General features: G+C 38.2%; 1 protein-coding gene across 1 annotated transcript; it reads right to left on the bottom strand.

Moving 5' to 3' along the window:
- Positions 1 to 2,507: 2,507 nt before the first annotated feature.
- Positions 2,508 to 4,232, bottom strand: LOC104449293 (probable carbohydrate esterase At4g34215). Its single transcript, XM_010063409.3, has 2 exons — positions 3,520 to 4,232; positions 2,508 to 2,972 (listed from the first exon to the last, which is right to left on the bottom strand). The coding sequence occupies exons 1-2, from the start codon at positions 4,150 to 4,152 to the stop codon at positions 2,664 to 2,666; spliced, it is 942 nt and encodes a 313-aa protein (XP_010061711.2). The 5' UTR covers positions 4,153 to 4,232; the 3' UTR covers positions 2,508 to 2,663.
- Between the last annotated feature and the right edge of the window lie 10,848 nt (positions 4,233 to 15,080).

The raw sequence follows: 15,080 nt of genomic DNA, 5'->3' as shown, positions 1-15,080 counted from the left end.
GTGGCTTTAATCATTATAGTCTTTCGTATTGGCATGCATTCCCACCGTTGCTCCATATTTGTCAAATGCTTATCACAAGTTTCTGGTCATGATCACCATATCCCAAGAGTCAAGGAGCACATGCCAGTTCTCATTATGAGTCGAATTCATACCATTCTCAACTTAATTGACATATTCAGTAAATTATTATCATTATAAAGGTAATATCCTATCTAATATAAGGGTCAACACTTGCCCATGACATTCAATTGTATGGACAATGCAAGTGGAATTATTATTATTATTATTATTTTTGATATTGAAAAGATAGTTATGAAATTTTTATTTTTGGGGATAAGTGCACCAGAAGTTATAAAACCTGTCATAAAAGTACAATTGAGTCCTAAACATTTTAGAATGTACAATCAAATTTTAAAATTTATTAAGTCGGTTCGATTAAATCATTTTGTTAACTTTGTTCAACTGGACTAACAAAAAAATATTGATGTGGCTTTTTATTTATTACACTCTCTCCTACAGGGTATTCTTTTTTATTATTTCATTTTTCAAATTACTTCAATTAGATTAAATAAATCAAAAAAGGATAATTTATTTAAAAATCAAGCACACAAAAAAGAGAACAAACCCTCGTTGGCCTTGGATGAGGCCTCAGTGGCCCCTAACGAGGGCCTGGCTGCCTAGATCTAGTGGAGGGCCAAACCCCCGTTTAGATATAGGGCAAGGGTTGTGCCCTCCCCTAGTTATGGGCCGTCGAGGTCTTGCTGGAGACCATCGAGGGTTGCTGGCCATTACAAGGCCTAGGTGAGCTCTGCCGACTCTTTTTGATGATGGACGGCGGTGATCGCCACTGGTAAGGTCTCAATTTTTGTGGGGTTTTTTTTTTATAGAATTTTTTTCTCTTTCATTTTTTAATCGAATTTATTTTATATATATGTTTTTAAAATTTCTAATATTTTTCTAACATAAAATGACACTTGGTGGATGACACATTGTCACCTCATGTCTTAAGAAAGTAATAAAATAAGACCCATTGGCAGGTTTTGTAACCTAGTTGGATAGAGTTAACATAAATACTTGATTGAATTAACTTGACAAGTTTTAGGACTTGATTGCTATTTTTAAAATTTTATAACTCAATTACACATTTGTGGGAAATTTTAGGAATTCTAGTGCACTTATTCCTTACTTATGAAGTGTACCATGGTTAGTCAACACGGTTATAAAGAGGTATTTGCTTGAATCGAAACTCGCCGCCAACATCAATTGAATCAAAATAATCTTTTTTTTTTGTTTTTGTTTTTTGTTTTTGCATTTGAATCTTATTCTTCTTTCATTTTCTTTGACTTCACTACATGATCGATCTTTTGAGCCGGCATTGAGAGTACTAAATCACTTATTTCTTCTTCATAACACATCTCTTTTGACTCGTTTCTTCATTTAATCATGTGACTGTAAGAAAAAGAGATAATAATACAAATGGTTCTTAAATTTCAGTTTAATATGCAATGTGATATTTGAGCTTTTGATTTCTTCAATATGATTCATGAATTTTAACCTAACGTACAATGTTGATCTTCAATGCGGTTCTTATATTTTTGGTAAATGTTTAATTTTTTTTTTTGTGGCTAGAATTGTGAATGTTTAAACTAGTCCTTAGGCTATATGAAAATATCCAATGTTATCCTTTAATTAATTTAAGTACAAGAACAACATTGATCATTTTGATGTAGTCCAAGAATTAATTTGAATATGTGCCAAAAGTTTAGGGACCACATTGAATAATATAAAATTTCAAGGACAACATTACACATGGAGCCAAAGTTTAGGGATCATATTAAACAATTAAAAGTTCAGAGACCATATTGCACACTGTGTCAAAATTCATGGATAATTTATGATCATTTATATCATTTTCCTTAAGAAAAATAACATAACACCCTAAGCGTACTTTCTCTCTTTTTTGGTTTGCCATCCCGCAGTAATTGGCACTTCAAGAAAGATGGCCATCACCTCCAGAACAACTGCCACCACGGCTATCAACCCGGACAAGTAACTACAAACTAATGCCGTTCTTGGTATCCCCAGTCACTATTCTTTTGTATAATGCATATACCTCATCCTTCTTTGGTAATTCGAGTGTCTGCGCTAGGTGCAACATACTAGTCCCCAAACGAATATGACAATCTCAATGGTGATTTCCTAATTTATTGCTTATAAAAAAAATGATGATGTCTCGTTCTACGGACATTTAGTGACACCATAGATATAGCTAGCATTACTCTCAATCATCATATAATTTAAGAAATCTCTGTTTATTGACTCATCAAAAAAGCTGACTTGATATTATTTGTCGACATGCAAGGATGGCCGGAGATGATTAGACCACTGTGTTAGTATTTTCAGAGAAGATTGGCTGGAAACACTAAATTATAATTTCATGCAAAGTCTCAAGACAACATAAGAGCAATAGAAGGACTTAGAATTAAATTAAAATTTGTATGATAAATTTAGGACTAAAATAGCAAATTTCTCATTCTTCATGTATATCCCCATCAAATTTTTAATCTACAACAGTTGCATCTCAAGTTTCTCTACGCTCTTTCGCAATTTTTGGTCAAGGCCAAAACAATCAATCGTTAATCACCTTCCAATCCAGAAAATCGTTAATCGCCGCTGCTCATCAAAACTGCTCTAATAAGTTTCCACATGAAGAACGCCAAAACGTGAATTACCAAATTTGGACCACTCGTGGAAGCTTCACTCACGAGCGACGCGGAGCGAGCCATGGACTGAAGGAAAGCGTCAGCCAGCATCTGGCCAAGCCGGACCTGGGCCGGGGTGGTTAGATGGAGCCGGTCGGGTCCGAGAGGCAGCCCCTTGGCGTCGACGGTTCGCACGTTCGGAAGGTCAAGCCCGAGCTGGACCTTTCTGACCGTGTCGGTGAAAGGTCCCTGTCCTGATGCGATAGCTACCTGCCCCCATTAACAGAGCAAGCATGCAATTAAGCAATAAATTGTAATTCATTTAAGCGAATTAAAAAAAGAAATGGAACCAAAATGTACATTTTTTCAAGAGGTTAGTGTGAATATCATTATTTCTTGATGGCCGGTTCATTAATCTAATGAGGTGGGTGGTCGAGTTTTGATTATTTTGAACTTTTTTTAGAGGAAAAGCCGCTCGTGGACGTGAGGTGAATGCCCCAACCCCGGAGATAATACTAGGTTTCTACCGTTGATGCGTCGTTTCCTGTTATTTTCTATTTTTTATTTAAAAAGCTGCAGAAAAGAAACACATCACATGGATTCCCACGGAACCTTTTGCGAGCCATTACTATATGTAACTATTACTTGTCTGGTTTTGAATAAAAATAGACTAAGAAAGTACCACATCGAGATGATCGCCGTTTGCTTAATTTAAATAACGACTTTCATTTAGAAATTTATCATAATTTGTTCGAACAATCTAAAGTGAAAGATGCAATTGATTCCGAAATGAAGCGTAAAGGAGAAATTCAATCACCTGGAAAATTGGGAGCTCGGGCGACTGCAGGTCAGTCCTCACATCCGTAAAGAACTTCTCCAGCCTCCCTTTGTACTGCACGGCGTCGCTTTCCTCCACCGTGTCGCTCTCTCCTTGGTACCACAAGAGCGCTTTGATTGTCCCCCCGTCATTCGTCCCGGCTCGCGCCCGCCTCATCAATTGGTCGTACAAAAACGTCCCTCTTTCCCACTCGCTTATCCTCGTCCCGCCGTTTGCGCACGGCACCAAACCCACCAAGCCCAGACTCCGATCCCGGCCCAGGACGGTGTTGGCGAATGCCATACCCGGGCCGATCCCGTTCGTCTTGTTCACGTCGATGTCCGCGTGGAGCGGCTCCCGGGCCTCGACCCACGTGAGGTTTGCCGCGAGCCGGAGTATCGACGGGTTGCGGCTGCACTTGGGAGGGACGACGCCGTCCCACTTGTCGATCCAGCCGGTGGATGTGTCGTTGACCATGCCGCCCCGGCCCGCCATGTTGCTCTGCCCGGCCAGGAGGAAGATGCTTTTGGGGCGTGGACTTGGACTTGGGCTCGCAGTGAGTGGTTCTGGATGGACAAAGAGGGAGTTGGTGGCGGCGGCGGCGGCGAGGAAGAGCAAGGAGAAGAGAAGCATTGTTGCTGGCTTGATACCTTGCGACGAAGCGTCGCAAAAGGGAGAGATTATTGCGCTCTCTCTCTCTCTCTCTCTCTCTCTCTCTCACGTTAAAGTGGGTGCTTGGCTTGTTATATATGACCAACTTGACATCACTGGTCTTTCTTTAATAATAAACGTCTAACAAAATCACGACCTTTGAAAAAAAGCAAATGATTTTCACGTTTGGTGTCGAATTATCTATTAGAGCTTGAGTTGTAAAGGGAAGGGGAGAAACTTCGAAGATTGTTCAACCTTGTGGACAATAGCAAATTGAGACCCTTCAACTCCGAAAGATCCAAACTATAAAAGGTTGTATTTGAGTTAATTTGATGTTTTAATCGGCCGTCCTATCACCCAACGGTTAGTTTTGATTTATAAAACATGAATGGAATTCTTTCCACTCTGACATATACCTATTTTATTTTTAGTGAAACTATGGTTTGGGTACGTCCATCCCATTAAACGGAATATCTTGAAAGTCTAGAAAAAACAATGAATAACATTATAAGCAAATCTACAAATGAATACTTATGTTTGTTTCTTCTCAAAAAAGGTTTCAACTGCCAAAGACTCAACAATATCGTGTCATTTGAATAACAGTTTTGATCGACAATTTCTGAATTACACGATAGTCCTTGTGTTGATAATGAGATGGTTACAATCGACAAAAGAAGAAAAACTCGGTTGGGGTTAAATGCAAAGCGAGACTGAAGTTGGTTTGACAAGTTTGACAACAAGAGGCACAAGATCAAACTTAGAAATGCTGGAATTCAGTATATGAGTGGCTAGGAGACGCAGATTACATGTTGAATCTTTATATCTGCATTTTCCCGGCGTGTGGGTGCCTTTCTTCTCTTCCGACAGGTTCTTTTGTAGTCCATAACCTCTAGGATCCCACCTTTTCACGTTCTAGTTGTTTCCCATGTTCTGAAAGTGTCTCTCATGTTCCAATGATTCTTTCCAACTGTTGACACTGAAATTTTGACAACCCGATTAATTGTTTACTGCATTAAAAAATTAGGGATTAATTTTTAACCCCTAAACAAAAATATTAAATGAAATTGCATAACATATAGTTTTAGGAGCATTTTTTTTTATTTGCATTGGATTGGCAACGGATGGGTTCGACTTGATGGTTCTGAGCTTAAATTTAACAAGTTGGATTAAGCCCGCGGTGAGAGGGAATTGGCCCAAGCCCGTTGTTCTCTAATGACCAACAAATGACTTATGAGAAATGACGATTTGATATTTCTAGAAAAGATTTGTAAAATATTTCATATATTTATGCGATATATACATTGAGTGATATATTTCGCAACATATTAAAAGATTTCGGAGGAAATATCAAAATAATAAAAAAGAATATTGCACTTGGAGGATATACTGAACGGCATATTTTTTTTTTTTTTTTGCCTCAAAATGAGAGAGATGGCATGGTCATTAGAGATTTCGGGCGGAAATTTTCTTTCCCAGATGAGATCATACTATTCACCTATAAAATACCGCTTGGTCAAGAAAAAAGGGGAGGCCACGTTAATAGAATACACGGCCATTGATAGACACACGAGAGAGAATAGAGAGGAATCGTAAAGGGCTTCAATCGAGACAAACCTACGGCGTGGCAATAGAGATGGTGCCAAGGGGAACGTAAAGAAGCACGCCCATGTCTCCCAAATTGTAGCTGCTGGACCTTGCTTCCACGTTGCTTTTTAGTCTTTGTTTGACATTCCATCATCAGTCTTGGTTCCAAGACAGCCAGAGCGCCACCAACAGCGGCTGATTTTGTCCTGTCTTGCTCCACGTCGCACCTCCCATTACCTCAGTCCATCGTGTTCCAGGATTGCCAAGTCAAATCCTGATCAATTGACGTAATCGAGCTTCCAGAGATAGTCCAGCAGATCCAGGCGATCTCTCACGCCACTCTCGAGTCCCTCGTCGTTCCGTCCGTGACTCGTGTTGCCCTGCCGTGCTGAGCCGCAAAACCCCGACGTGAGCTGCTCCAAGTCATTCTTTGGCCCCACGCCGAGACGAGCTGCTGTCTTGTCAAGCTCGTCCCCGAACCAAGTCATCCTGTGAAATTTCTGCTTTGTAGATTCGTTGATCGTAAGCACCACTGCGAGCCTCGCCCAGCACGACCACATTGTGTTGTGAGTAGCTGTTCAAGGATCGGAATTCGGGAGCCAATATTCGAAATTATGTGAAAATCTTATCTATTTTGATTTTCGAAAATTTCATTTCTTATTTGAAATATTTGTTGATGCATATAACTGAAATTTCCGATATGCTATTATATTCATAATCTCAAGTAGTCTTATAAATTAGGAAATCTTCCTAATTTCATGATGTGCATACGATTGATAGTTCGATTTCACGCTTAATTTCATGACGTGCATACGATTGATAGTTCAATTTCACGCTCGAAATACGACTCGCAATCGTACGGAAAAATTGCTAATCCGATCTCACACTCGAGATACAATTCGCAATTTTGTTAAAAATTGACCAATCCGATTTCATGCGTGTAGACGGATATTAATCATATCTTGTCTGATTTGTTGTCGTGTTATTTGAATCAATTTTATTTCCGTAAAAGAAAACCCAAAAAAAATATTTGAGTTAGATTAGATTCATGTTAGAATAGTACTTGTTTTAGGGTCATTTTGCATGTTTAGAATTGGAAATTTATTTATTTCGAATTTTTGAAATAAAAATCCCAAAAAACATTAATTTAGGATGTTAGTTTTTCCATTGCATGTGTAATTATTGAGTAATTTTAATTTCGAAATTTAATTAAAAATAAAAGAAAACATAAAAATTATCATGCACATGTCATGCACGTCATCTAGATGTGTAAATGTTAGAATAGTTGCATTAATCTTTTCTATAACTAGATTAGGTCATTTAATAAATGTCGCGTGACATATAGTTCGCATGTTAGGTTGCAGGTTGCATGTCATTTTAGTTAAAAGATTTTGTACATCATTGCATTGCATTGCATGTAATTTCTAGGCTTCATTTAAATGAAAGAAAATCTTGAAAGAGATTGAATGATTGCGTGTTTATTAGAAGTCATATCAAGGACTGTTGATGTGAATTCTGATATAACATTGCAAATGCTTTCGTTGCTATGAGGTAAGTCCCATAGTTGATTTTTTACTTTTTTTTGGGTGTTAAATTGGTGGTTTGCGCACCCATATGATCACTTCACATTTTAGGGAGAGTAAATTAAAATTAATTCAAGTTGCTTGCAAAACATTTTTTTTCAAAATAAAAGAGAAAGGTACCGAAAGGGCGTTAGAAAAATCTAGCGTAATCAAGTCCTTGAAGTAAAGCGAGTGTTTTGTGTAAAACTCTCTATGGCTTTCTAAACTTCTCTTCTTCTCCAACCTGGTAGGATCCTCTGTGAAATGTAGCTCGGATAGTTAGAAATATTACCATCCTGGTTTTATTTGAGTGTCTCTAGGCTCTAAACTAAAGGGTAGAGTGGTTTTCTGTTAAAAGGCTGTCCCTGAAGGGCTTGAATGAGAGAGGTTCGCCCACTATGTGAAGGCATACTTGCAGGAAATTGGCTCTGTCTTCCCTACTTTTAAATCTAGGTCCATTCAATGGTATCAAAGCCATGGTTTCGTTTATAATAATATCCGTTCCATGCGCTTAGTATGTGAATCCAGTGCTGAGAAGATCTCTTCACAATATGACAAATTCAGAAATACTAGAAGCACCTGTTTCTCTTGCTGTATCTCCATCTTCTTCAACCCCTTTAGATTTTCGTGTTTCCAATGCTTCTAAGATAGACTATCTCTATGAAGTCTCTCTTAGCGATGAAACCAAGATCTCTGAAACCCAACTTCCCCTCATGAACCCTTATTCCGCTTTTGCTAAACCCACATCGTCATTTTCTCCCATACACTCCATTCATCAACTCATTCGCCAAACTCCGAAGGAACTAAAGGAGTATGTCCGATCCTCCAAGTTCGATCAACATCCTATTCCCGCCACTGAGAAGGAATACTTTGTTACTCTCCAAATTCCTCCAGAGTTTCCTAGACAGTGGATTCATCAAGGATACTTTCATGTCAATTACGAAGCTGTTCGTCTTGCTTTTACTTTTCATGGTCGCAAAGGTTTGCCAGTTGTGGCAAGAATTGCGTTGTTGGATACTAGGTTTCTAGAATACCAGCATGCTTGCATTGGTATTGTCTAAACCACTTTGAATGCTGGAACAGTTTTTGTGACTTTGTATCCAAACTTCAATATAGCTCTTTCAGACCCCTAACTACTTTCATTTCTTAAAGTCCAAGTTCAGCTCACTGGAGCTCCTTAAACTGCTAATTTTGTAGTAGCAACACTGCACTACCAGATGGTTTATCGAGGGCAGAATCATGCTCTTAACTTGAATTTCCACAATGGAAATGAAGATGCTCTATTCATTTCTATGCAAAATGATCAAGCATCATGCATTCATGTTCCCAGACAAATCCCTAAAGAAAAATTGGCCAAGCTCATTCCAGAGACTTGGATTACCAACTATGAAAAGTTGCATCAGAATAACAAGCATTTCTAGTCATTAGACTCTAAGTTCGTCAAAAAGAAAGATGGAACTGTTTCCATCAAATTTGGCAAGGAAAAGGAAGAAAGTCATACTATCTTCCAGGCCCTTTTTATGATTGAACAATGTGTTTCTAAGTCAATTTTCGAGCTAGATTAAAAAAAGCTTGTTAAATACTTCAAAAGTGAAGGACATCCCGTCCATTACTACAAAGACTAGTATGGTTATTGTTTTTGGGATCCTTTTTGTCAATGTTCCTATTGCACAAATTCTCCCAACGAGGTTGACCCATATGCAAAACCTCCACCTCGACGGAAGCACAAGAAGTCAAAGGACCCTATGTACCAAAGGTACTTGAAGGGAGATCCCTTAGTTGATACTTTTGGTGAGAGTGACAAATTCCAGTTTATGGTGTCTTATGCACCAAGTCCACCACTAGAGTTCATTACTCTCCCCCCCGGTATCACCAAATCTACCACCATCACCTCCTCCACTCTCCTCCTTAGAAAAAACCAGCTCTTTCCCCATTTTATAAGCCAATCCTAAAGTGGGCGAAGAAGTATTCCTACCCACTTGAGGCTCTAACGGAAACACCATCGAGTTCTTCCATCGCCATGTTCCATGAAACAGATTTTCCTCCTCTTGTTCGAGAAAATTCCAAACTCTTGTTCCCTGCTCCAGAATAATTTATTGATCTACAAGGTAGATATCAGCATACTCCTAAGATACTTGCTCCCATTGATGTGGATGAACATGGAAGACAAAAAATGACTCCTGTTACTGAAGCCGTCCTAAATTGGCAATCGGAGACTCTTTTGGCACATAACAATGCGTTCAAAGCAATTGATTGCAAGATTGTTAATGTGCAATAAGATCTTCAAAGGTATGATGAAACCACGAAGAAAATGCTTTCACATTTTTAAAAGAGGCTTCATGCCTTGGAATTCGGACAACATTTAGGGTATCATCATTTCGAAAGTCTTAAAGCGAAAATAGAGAAGCTTAAAAGGCAAATCCAACTCCTTGAAGAAGGAAGATTCAATCCATTCTCCATTACTTTGCGGACAGAGCATTTGACTCCTCCACCACCTCAGCCATCTATCTTTGTTGCTCTCACAAATGTTCCTATTAGACAAGATAAGACAGATGTTGTTGAGATGCGAAATCGGCTCAAAGAACAGGATTGAAGAAGGAAAGAAAAGGGAAATGAGAAGATGTCTGAAGAATCCTCGCTTGTTATAAAGGAAAAGCCAAACCAAATGATGTTGTCGAATCCATTAGAATCTTTCTTAAGAGATTTGGGCAATCAGGAACCACAGCTTGATCCTGTTACTCAATAGCCTGATTCTGTCATTTCGACATATCCGATTCTATTTCTAGTAGAACTAGCTTTTCCAAACATCTTTGATACTGAATCAGATTTGGTATCCCTCTCGTCCTCTTCATCCTTCTCAATCCCAACCATTGATTCCTTTCCTATTATACTAGTAACTTCATCAATATTCATGGCCAATCCTCCAGACCAAGATATGGAATCAAACCCCTCTGAACCAGAGGTTGTTTAGCCAAACAATCCCCCCCACCATGTATCTACTGCATCAAAACATTTTTTTGCTGTTGATGATATTCCCTATCACAAATGGCTAGAAATACTTGATGAATTTCATACTTGGTTAAATGCTCAAGCACTTACCAACCATGATAAGTATGATGTCCTTTTTAGTTTTGTCACAAGATTTACAAGTAACCTCAAACACTAGTGGCAATCTGTGATAGAACAAGACCAGCTTCAATTTTTACTCTCACCCGACTTTGGTCATGCCATTACCCTTCTATGTCATTTCTTTGTGGGAAAACCTTTTGAACTCCAAGAGCTTAAAAGGAGAAAATTTTTTGAAAGAAGAAACTGCTCTCTCTAGAAAAAACATCTCGATAAGCATTATCGAGAAATGTTTAAGCTCTTTTATGGTATTGGAGCTGATCCCAATCTGAAACATGTTTTCCTGACTTCTATTCCCAAAGAATTTTCTCAATAGGTTGAGAGAACTTTTCTCGGCAAACAAAAGAGGATCCACGATATTCCGTTGGGAGAAATCCAACAAGAAATCCATTTGTGTCTTGAAGAATTGTGTATTAAATGCCAATGATTTAGACTTATATTAAAGATAAGAGAGAACTTGACATAGCCTACTTTCGCCAGAAGCTAAAGATTAAATGCTCCAAGCGAGATTGTGATGGTTCTTGTGGAAAATTTTCCAGAAAAAAGAAGCACTTCAAGAAGCTCTGGATAAAGAAATCCAGGCATAACTCTAAGCACTTCTGAAGAAAGAAGAAGTGGCGATACCTATGCAAAAGGAAAGATCGTTCTGGCCACAAGAAATCAAATCGATGCTTCATCTGCAATCAGAAATGACATTTTGCCAAAAATTGTCCCCAAGCAAGGAAATGTTAGAACCACTTGATACATCATATAGAAAATGAAATTGGTATTTCTCTTGAAAATGATGATATTGAATTTTTATTTTCTGCGCATGAAGAACCATATAAACAAACTCTTTATGTCATCCTTTGTTACTAAACTCCCAGTGAAACTGATTCAGATTCAGATTCAGAAGATATTTTTCACATATCTTTCACATCTTCAGAACAAAGCACTAACATATTTTCAAGTCAAATTCATTGTTCCCATTTCCTTGTGAAAATATTCACCTCAAAGTTTGCCAAACCTATCACTGTTATTGCCCTCATAGACACTGGAGCAAGTTGTTCAATCTTAGATACTAAAGTTTGTCCCAAAGAATATTGGACCTCTTGTGTTTGATATTTCAACTTTGCCTCGAGAGATAATTTTTCTACAAATGTAAGAACTACCCTAGTAATTGTTCAGTTTTTTCCCCAATGTTCCATAACCACAAAAATCTTCAGATCCAGTCTCCCCAACAAAGATTTGATTATTGGTTAGGACATCATAACTTAGATTTCTCAACTTTGAATCATTCCTGGAAAAGGTCTTAAATATAAGGACTAATTCTCTGAATTTGTCAATATTCAAAGACTCTTTTCCATTCAAATGAGTCTGTTAGATCCGATCATGCAAAAGTTATTGGAATCCTGTTCAGAATCTCATTATGAGTTTGTTTAAAAATGTTCTCATCCTTTATAGGAAAATCTAGATTTCTTTGTTCGCATTCCTTTAAAAAAGAATGAAGATATCAACCCAACTAAGGCGAGTCACATGAGAATGAAGCCAGAACACCTGGTTTTAGACCAAAGGGAATGCTCGAAATTATTGCAGCAAGGTCTTATTGAAATCTCCAATTCTTAATGGGCTTGTGAAGCCTTCTATGTCAACAAGCGTGCCGAGCAGAACAGAGGAAATATGAGACAAGTAATTAATTATCAGCCTCTTAATCTTTTTCTCCAAGATGACAAATTCCCTTTACCCTCCAGAATTTCCCTCTTTATTGGACTAACCAAGGCCCACATCTATTCCAAATTCGATCTTAAAGTCGGATTTTGGCAATTGGGTATCCATCCCGAAGATAGGCCCAAGACATGGTTTTGTATTCCGAACTAACATTTTCAATGGAAAGTTTTTCCTTTTGGTCTTAGCACCATCCCTAGTTCGAGAGGCCACGTGTCGAATTTTCTAACCAATCCTGTCAAGTGCAGTAGTATACATTGATGATATTATGCTCTACAGCCCTGATGAGCAGTGGCATTGCCAACTTCTTGAATAGTTCACAGAAATTGTTAAAAGGCATGGGATCATGCTTTCTCAAAAAAAGATGAACATTGCCCAGACAAAAATCGAATTTCTTGGTATGCACCTTAACATAGGAACATACTAACCAAGGCCACATATTGTGCAAGAAGTGTTGAAATTTTCTGAAGAAAACTTTACGACAAAGCAAGTTAAGCAATTTCTTGAGATAATCAATTATCTCAAAGATTTTGTTCCAAATCTTGCAAAATTGCTGATTCCACTACAATCAATGTTGAAGAAGAATCCCCCACCCTGGGGAAAATCTCAGAGTAAAACAGTTGCTGAACTTAATGAGATTATGCATACTCTTCCTCCGTTACAAATCCCATCAACAGGGAAGAGAATTCTTCAGACTGATGCCAGTGATGAATACTAGGCAGCCATTCTATTTGAAGAAATTGACGGTAAGAGACATCCGTGTGCCTATAAAAATGGAAAATTTTCCCAAGCAGAAATGCATTATCATTTTACTTTCAAAGAAATCTTGGTGGTGAAAAATGGGATAAAAAAGTTCGAATTCCATCTCATTGGCCATCACTTCTTGGTAGAATTGGATATGGCATCTTTCCCTCAGATGACCAAGTTCAAATAGAAGCAAGTTCCAAATTCTCAAATGCTTCGATGGGCTGAATGGTTTTCAAAATACTCTTTTGAAACCAAGCATATTGTTGGAAAGAAGAATGTGTTTGTTGACTTTTTGTCAAGACCAAAAGCACCAGTAGAAATCAACATGTACATCATGAGGCATACTTTTCATAATCTTTATCACAATGAAAAGTGCAAGATTGAGAAGATAAAATATTGGCTAAGGTGGCGATACCCCAAGAGATCATTGAGCACATCCAAAATGATAACCTTACTGAAAATCTGAATAATCTCATGTGACAATGCCACACAAATTTGTTCATACTCAATGGAGGTTTGATTCTTGATCATTTTGAATTAAATTCAGACTATCCATTCATACATCATTTTATCTGAAAGGAAGATGATTTCCCTAACCAGCTTCGATGGTTATTATGGTACTTAACCAATAAGTACTTAATAGCTATTGAAATTCTAACCAGGAGATTCATTGCCAACCTCACCAGGATATTTGGACTTGGCAGAGGAAACATTGAAAAAGAGAGTGATAGAAATCTCTTAGATTTCCTTAATTGGTTTTATCCCCCCACTTACTGGAAATACCTCTTGCAAAAAGAATTGAGAACCACACAATCAAACCCTGAGATTCATAATATTTTGTTTATTTTTTTATGATCATGGGCTTTTATCACAAATAATGGTAGCATTACCAATGCTCCTCAAATTATAGGTACCACATCCTATAAACCTCAGCCACATAGTGCAGAAGCTCGGATTCAAAATCTTATCTAGGACTTGTTGGTTGCTGTGAGCACCAGTATCGAGAACTCCAAAGAGTCTTATGCCAAGAAAATAAAACCATTCCTGAAGATACATGGAACTATAATGTACCCATTGCATGAGATCATTATAGCCTAGCACCAGAAGCTAAGGAAGCACTTGAGAAATTTAGACAAGCTGCATCATCACGAGAGTATGAAATGACAGACACAGATGACATTGCACAGTTCTCTTAAGACCCCTATGCCAAATGGGGAGGTCCTCTTTCCCAAGACCCTTATGATCAAGGACATTTGTCCTTATCCTCAGGCATGGACACATCCTACTATGTTCAGCCATCCAATTGGTCTCAGCCAAACATTCCTGCCGACACTACAGGCTCCTCCAAGAATCAAGAGGAAGCATCCTCATCAAACCAAATTCTCTCACCAGATTTACTTGCAGGACTTGAGTAAAAATATGAAGAAAATCTTTTGGCAATGCATAGTTTAGACGACTCAGACTATGATTATAATGCTCGCGACGGACAAGACTGCTAACTGTACAAGTCACTATAGCAAATCACAGTAGCGAGTTACTGTTCACTTTTACTGTAGTAGTAGGCTAGGGAAGTCACTGTTCATTGTCACTATTCATATCATGCGAATAATTCTCTACCAGAAGTTTCTGGCGCCTCTATTTGTTTCAAGACCCGTGAGCATGGTCTTTATTTGTGTGTGACCTCTTATTGCCTATAAAAGGCAAGGAGGATGTAATGTGTTGAGCAGAATCCCTTGAAGTAAAGTGAGTGTTTTGTGTAAAACTCTTTACGGCTTTCTAAACTTCTCTTCTTCTTCAGCCTAGCAGGATCCTCTGAGAAATGTAGCTTGGAAAGTTAGAAATGTTACCATTCTGGTTCTATCTGAGTGTCTCTAAGCTCTAAACTAAAGGGCAGAGTGGTTTTCTGCTAAAAGGCTGTCCCTAAAGGGCTTGAACGAGAGAGGTTCGCCCACTGTGGGAAGGCATACCTATAAGAAATTGACTCTATCTTCCCTGGTTTTAAGTCTAGGTCCATTCAAGTAATGTAAATCTTCCATTACTTTACTTGGGTTACTATTCGACCCATCGAAAATAGATTAGTGGTGACTCATAATTGAAAAATCATTAGCATGTTAAGAACTTGAACCTAAGTTGCGAATTAGTATGAGCTTAAAAGAGCCTGAGCTAAATTTATGCTTAGTAATCCAT

The sequence above is a fragment of the Eucalyptus grandis genome, chromosome 2 (assembly GCF_016545825.1).
Source record: "Eucalyptus grandis isolate ANBG69807.140 chromosome 2, ASM1654582v1, whole genome shotgun sequence".
Lineage (NCBI taxonomy): Eukaryota > Viridiplantae > Streptophyta > Magnoliopsida > Myrtales > Myrtaceae > Eucalyptus > Eucalyptus grandis.
This window is presented reverse-complemented; position numbering and strand designations above follow the sequence as displayed.

Bases quoted from the DNA above. Each gene is read 5' to 3' on its own strand.
- LOC104449293 (XM_010063409.3), bottom strand. From the start codon at position 4,152: ATGCTTCTCTTCTCCTTGCTCTTCCTCGCCGCCGCCGCCGCCACCAAC. The intron at 2,973-3,519 runs GTGATTGAATTT...TAATGGGGGCAG, and splicing joins CCGAGCTCCCAATTTTCCAG to GTAGCTATCGCATCAGGACA.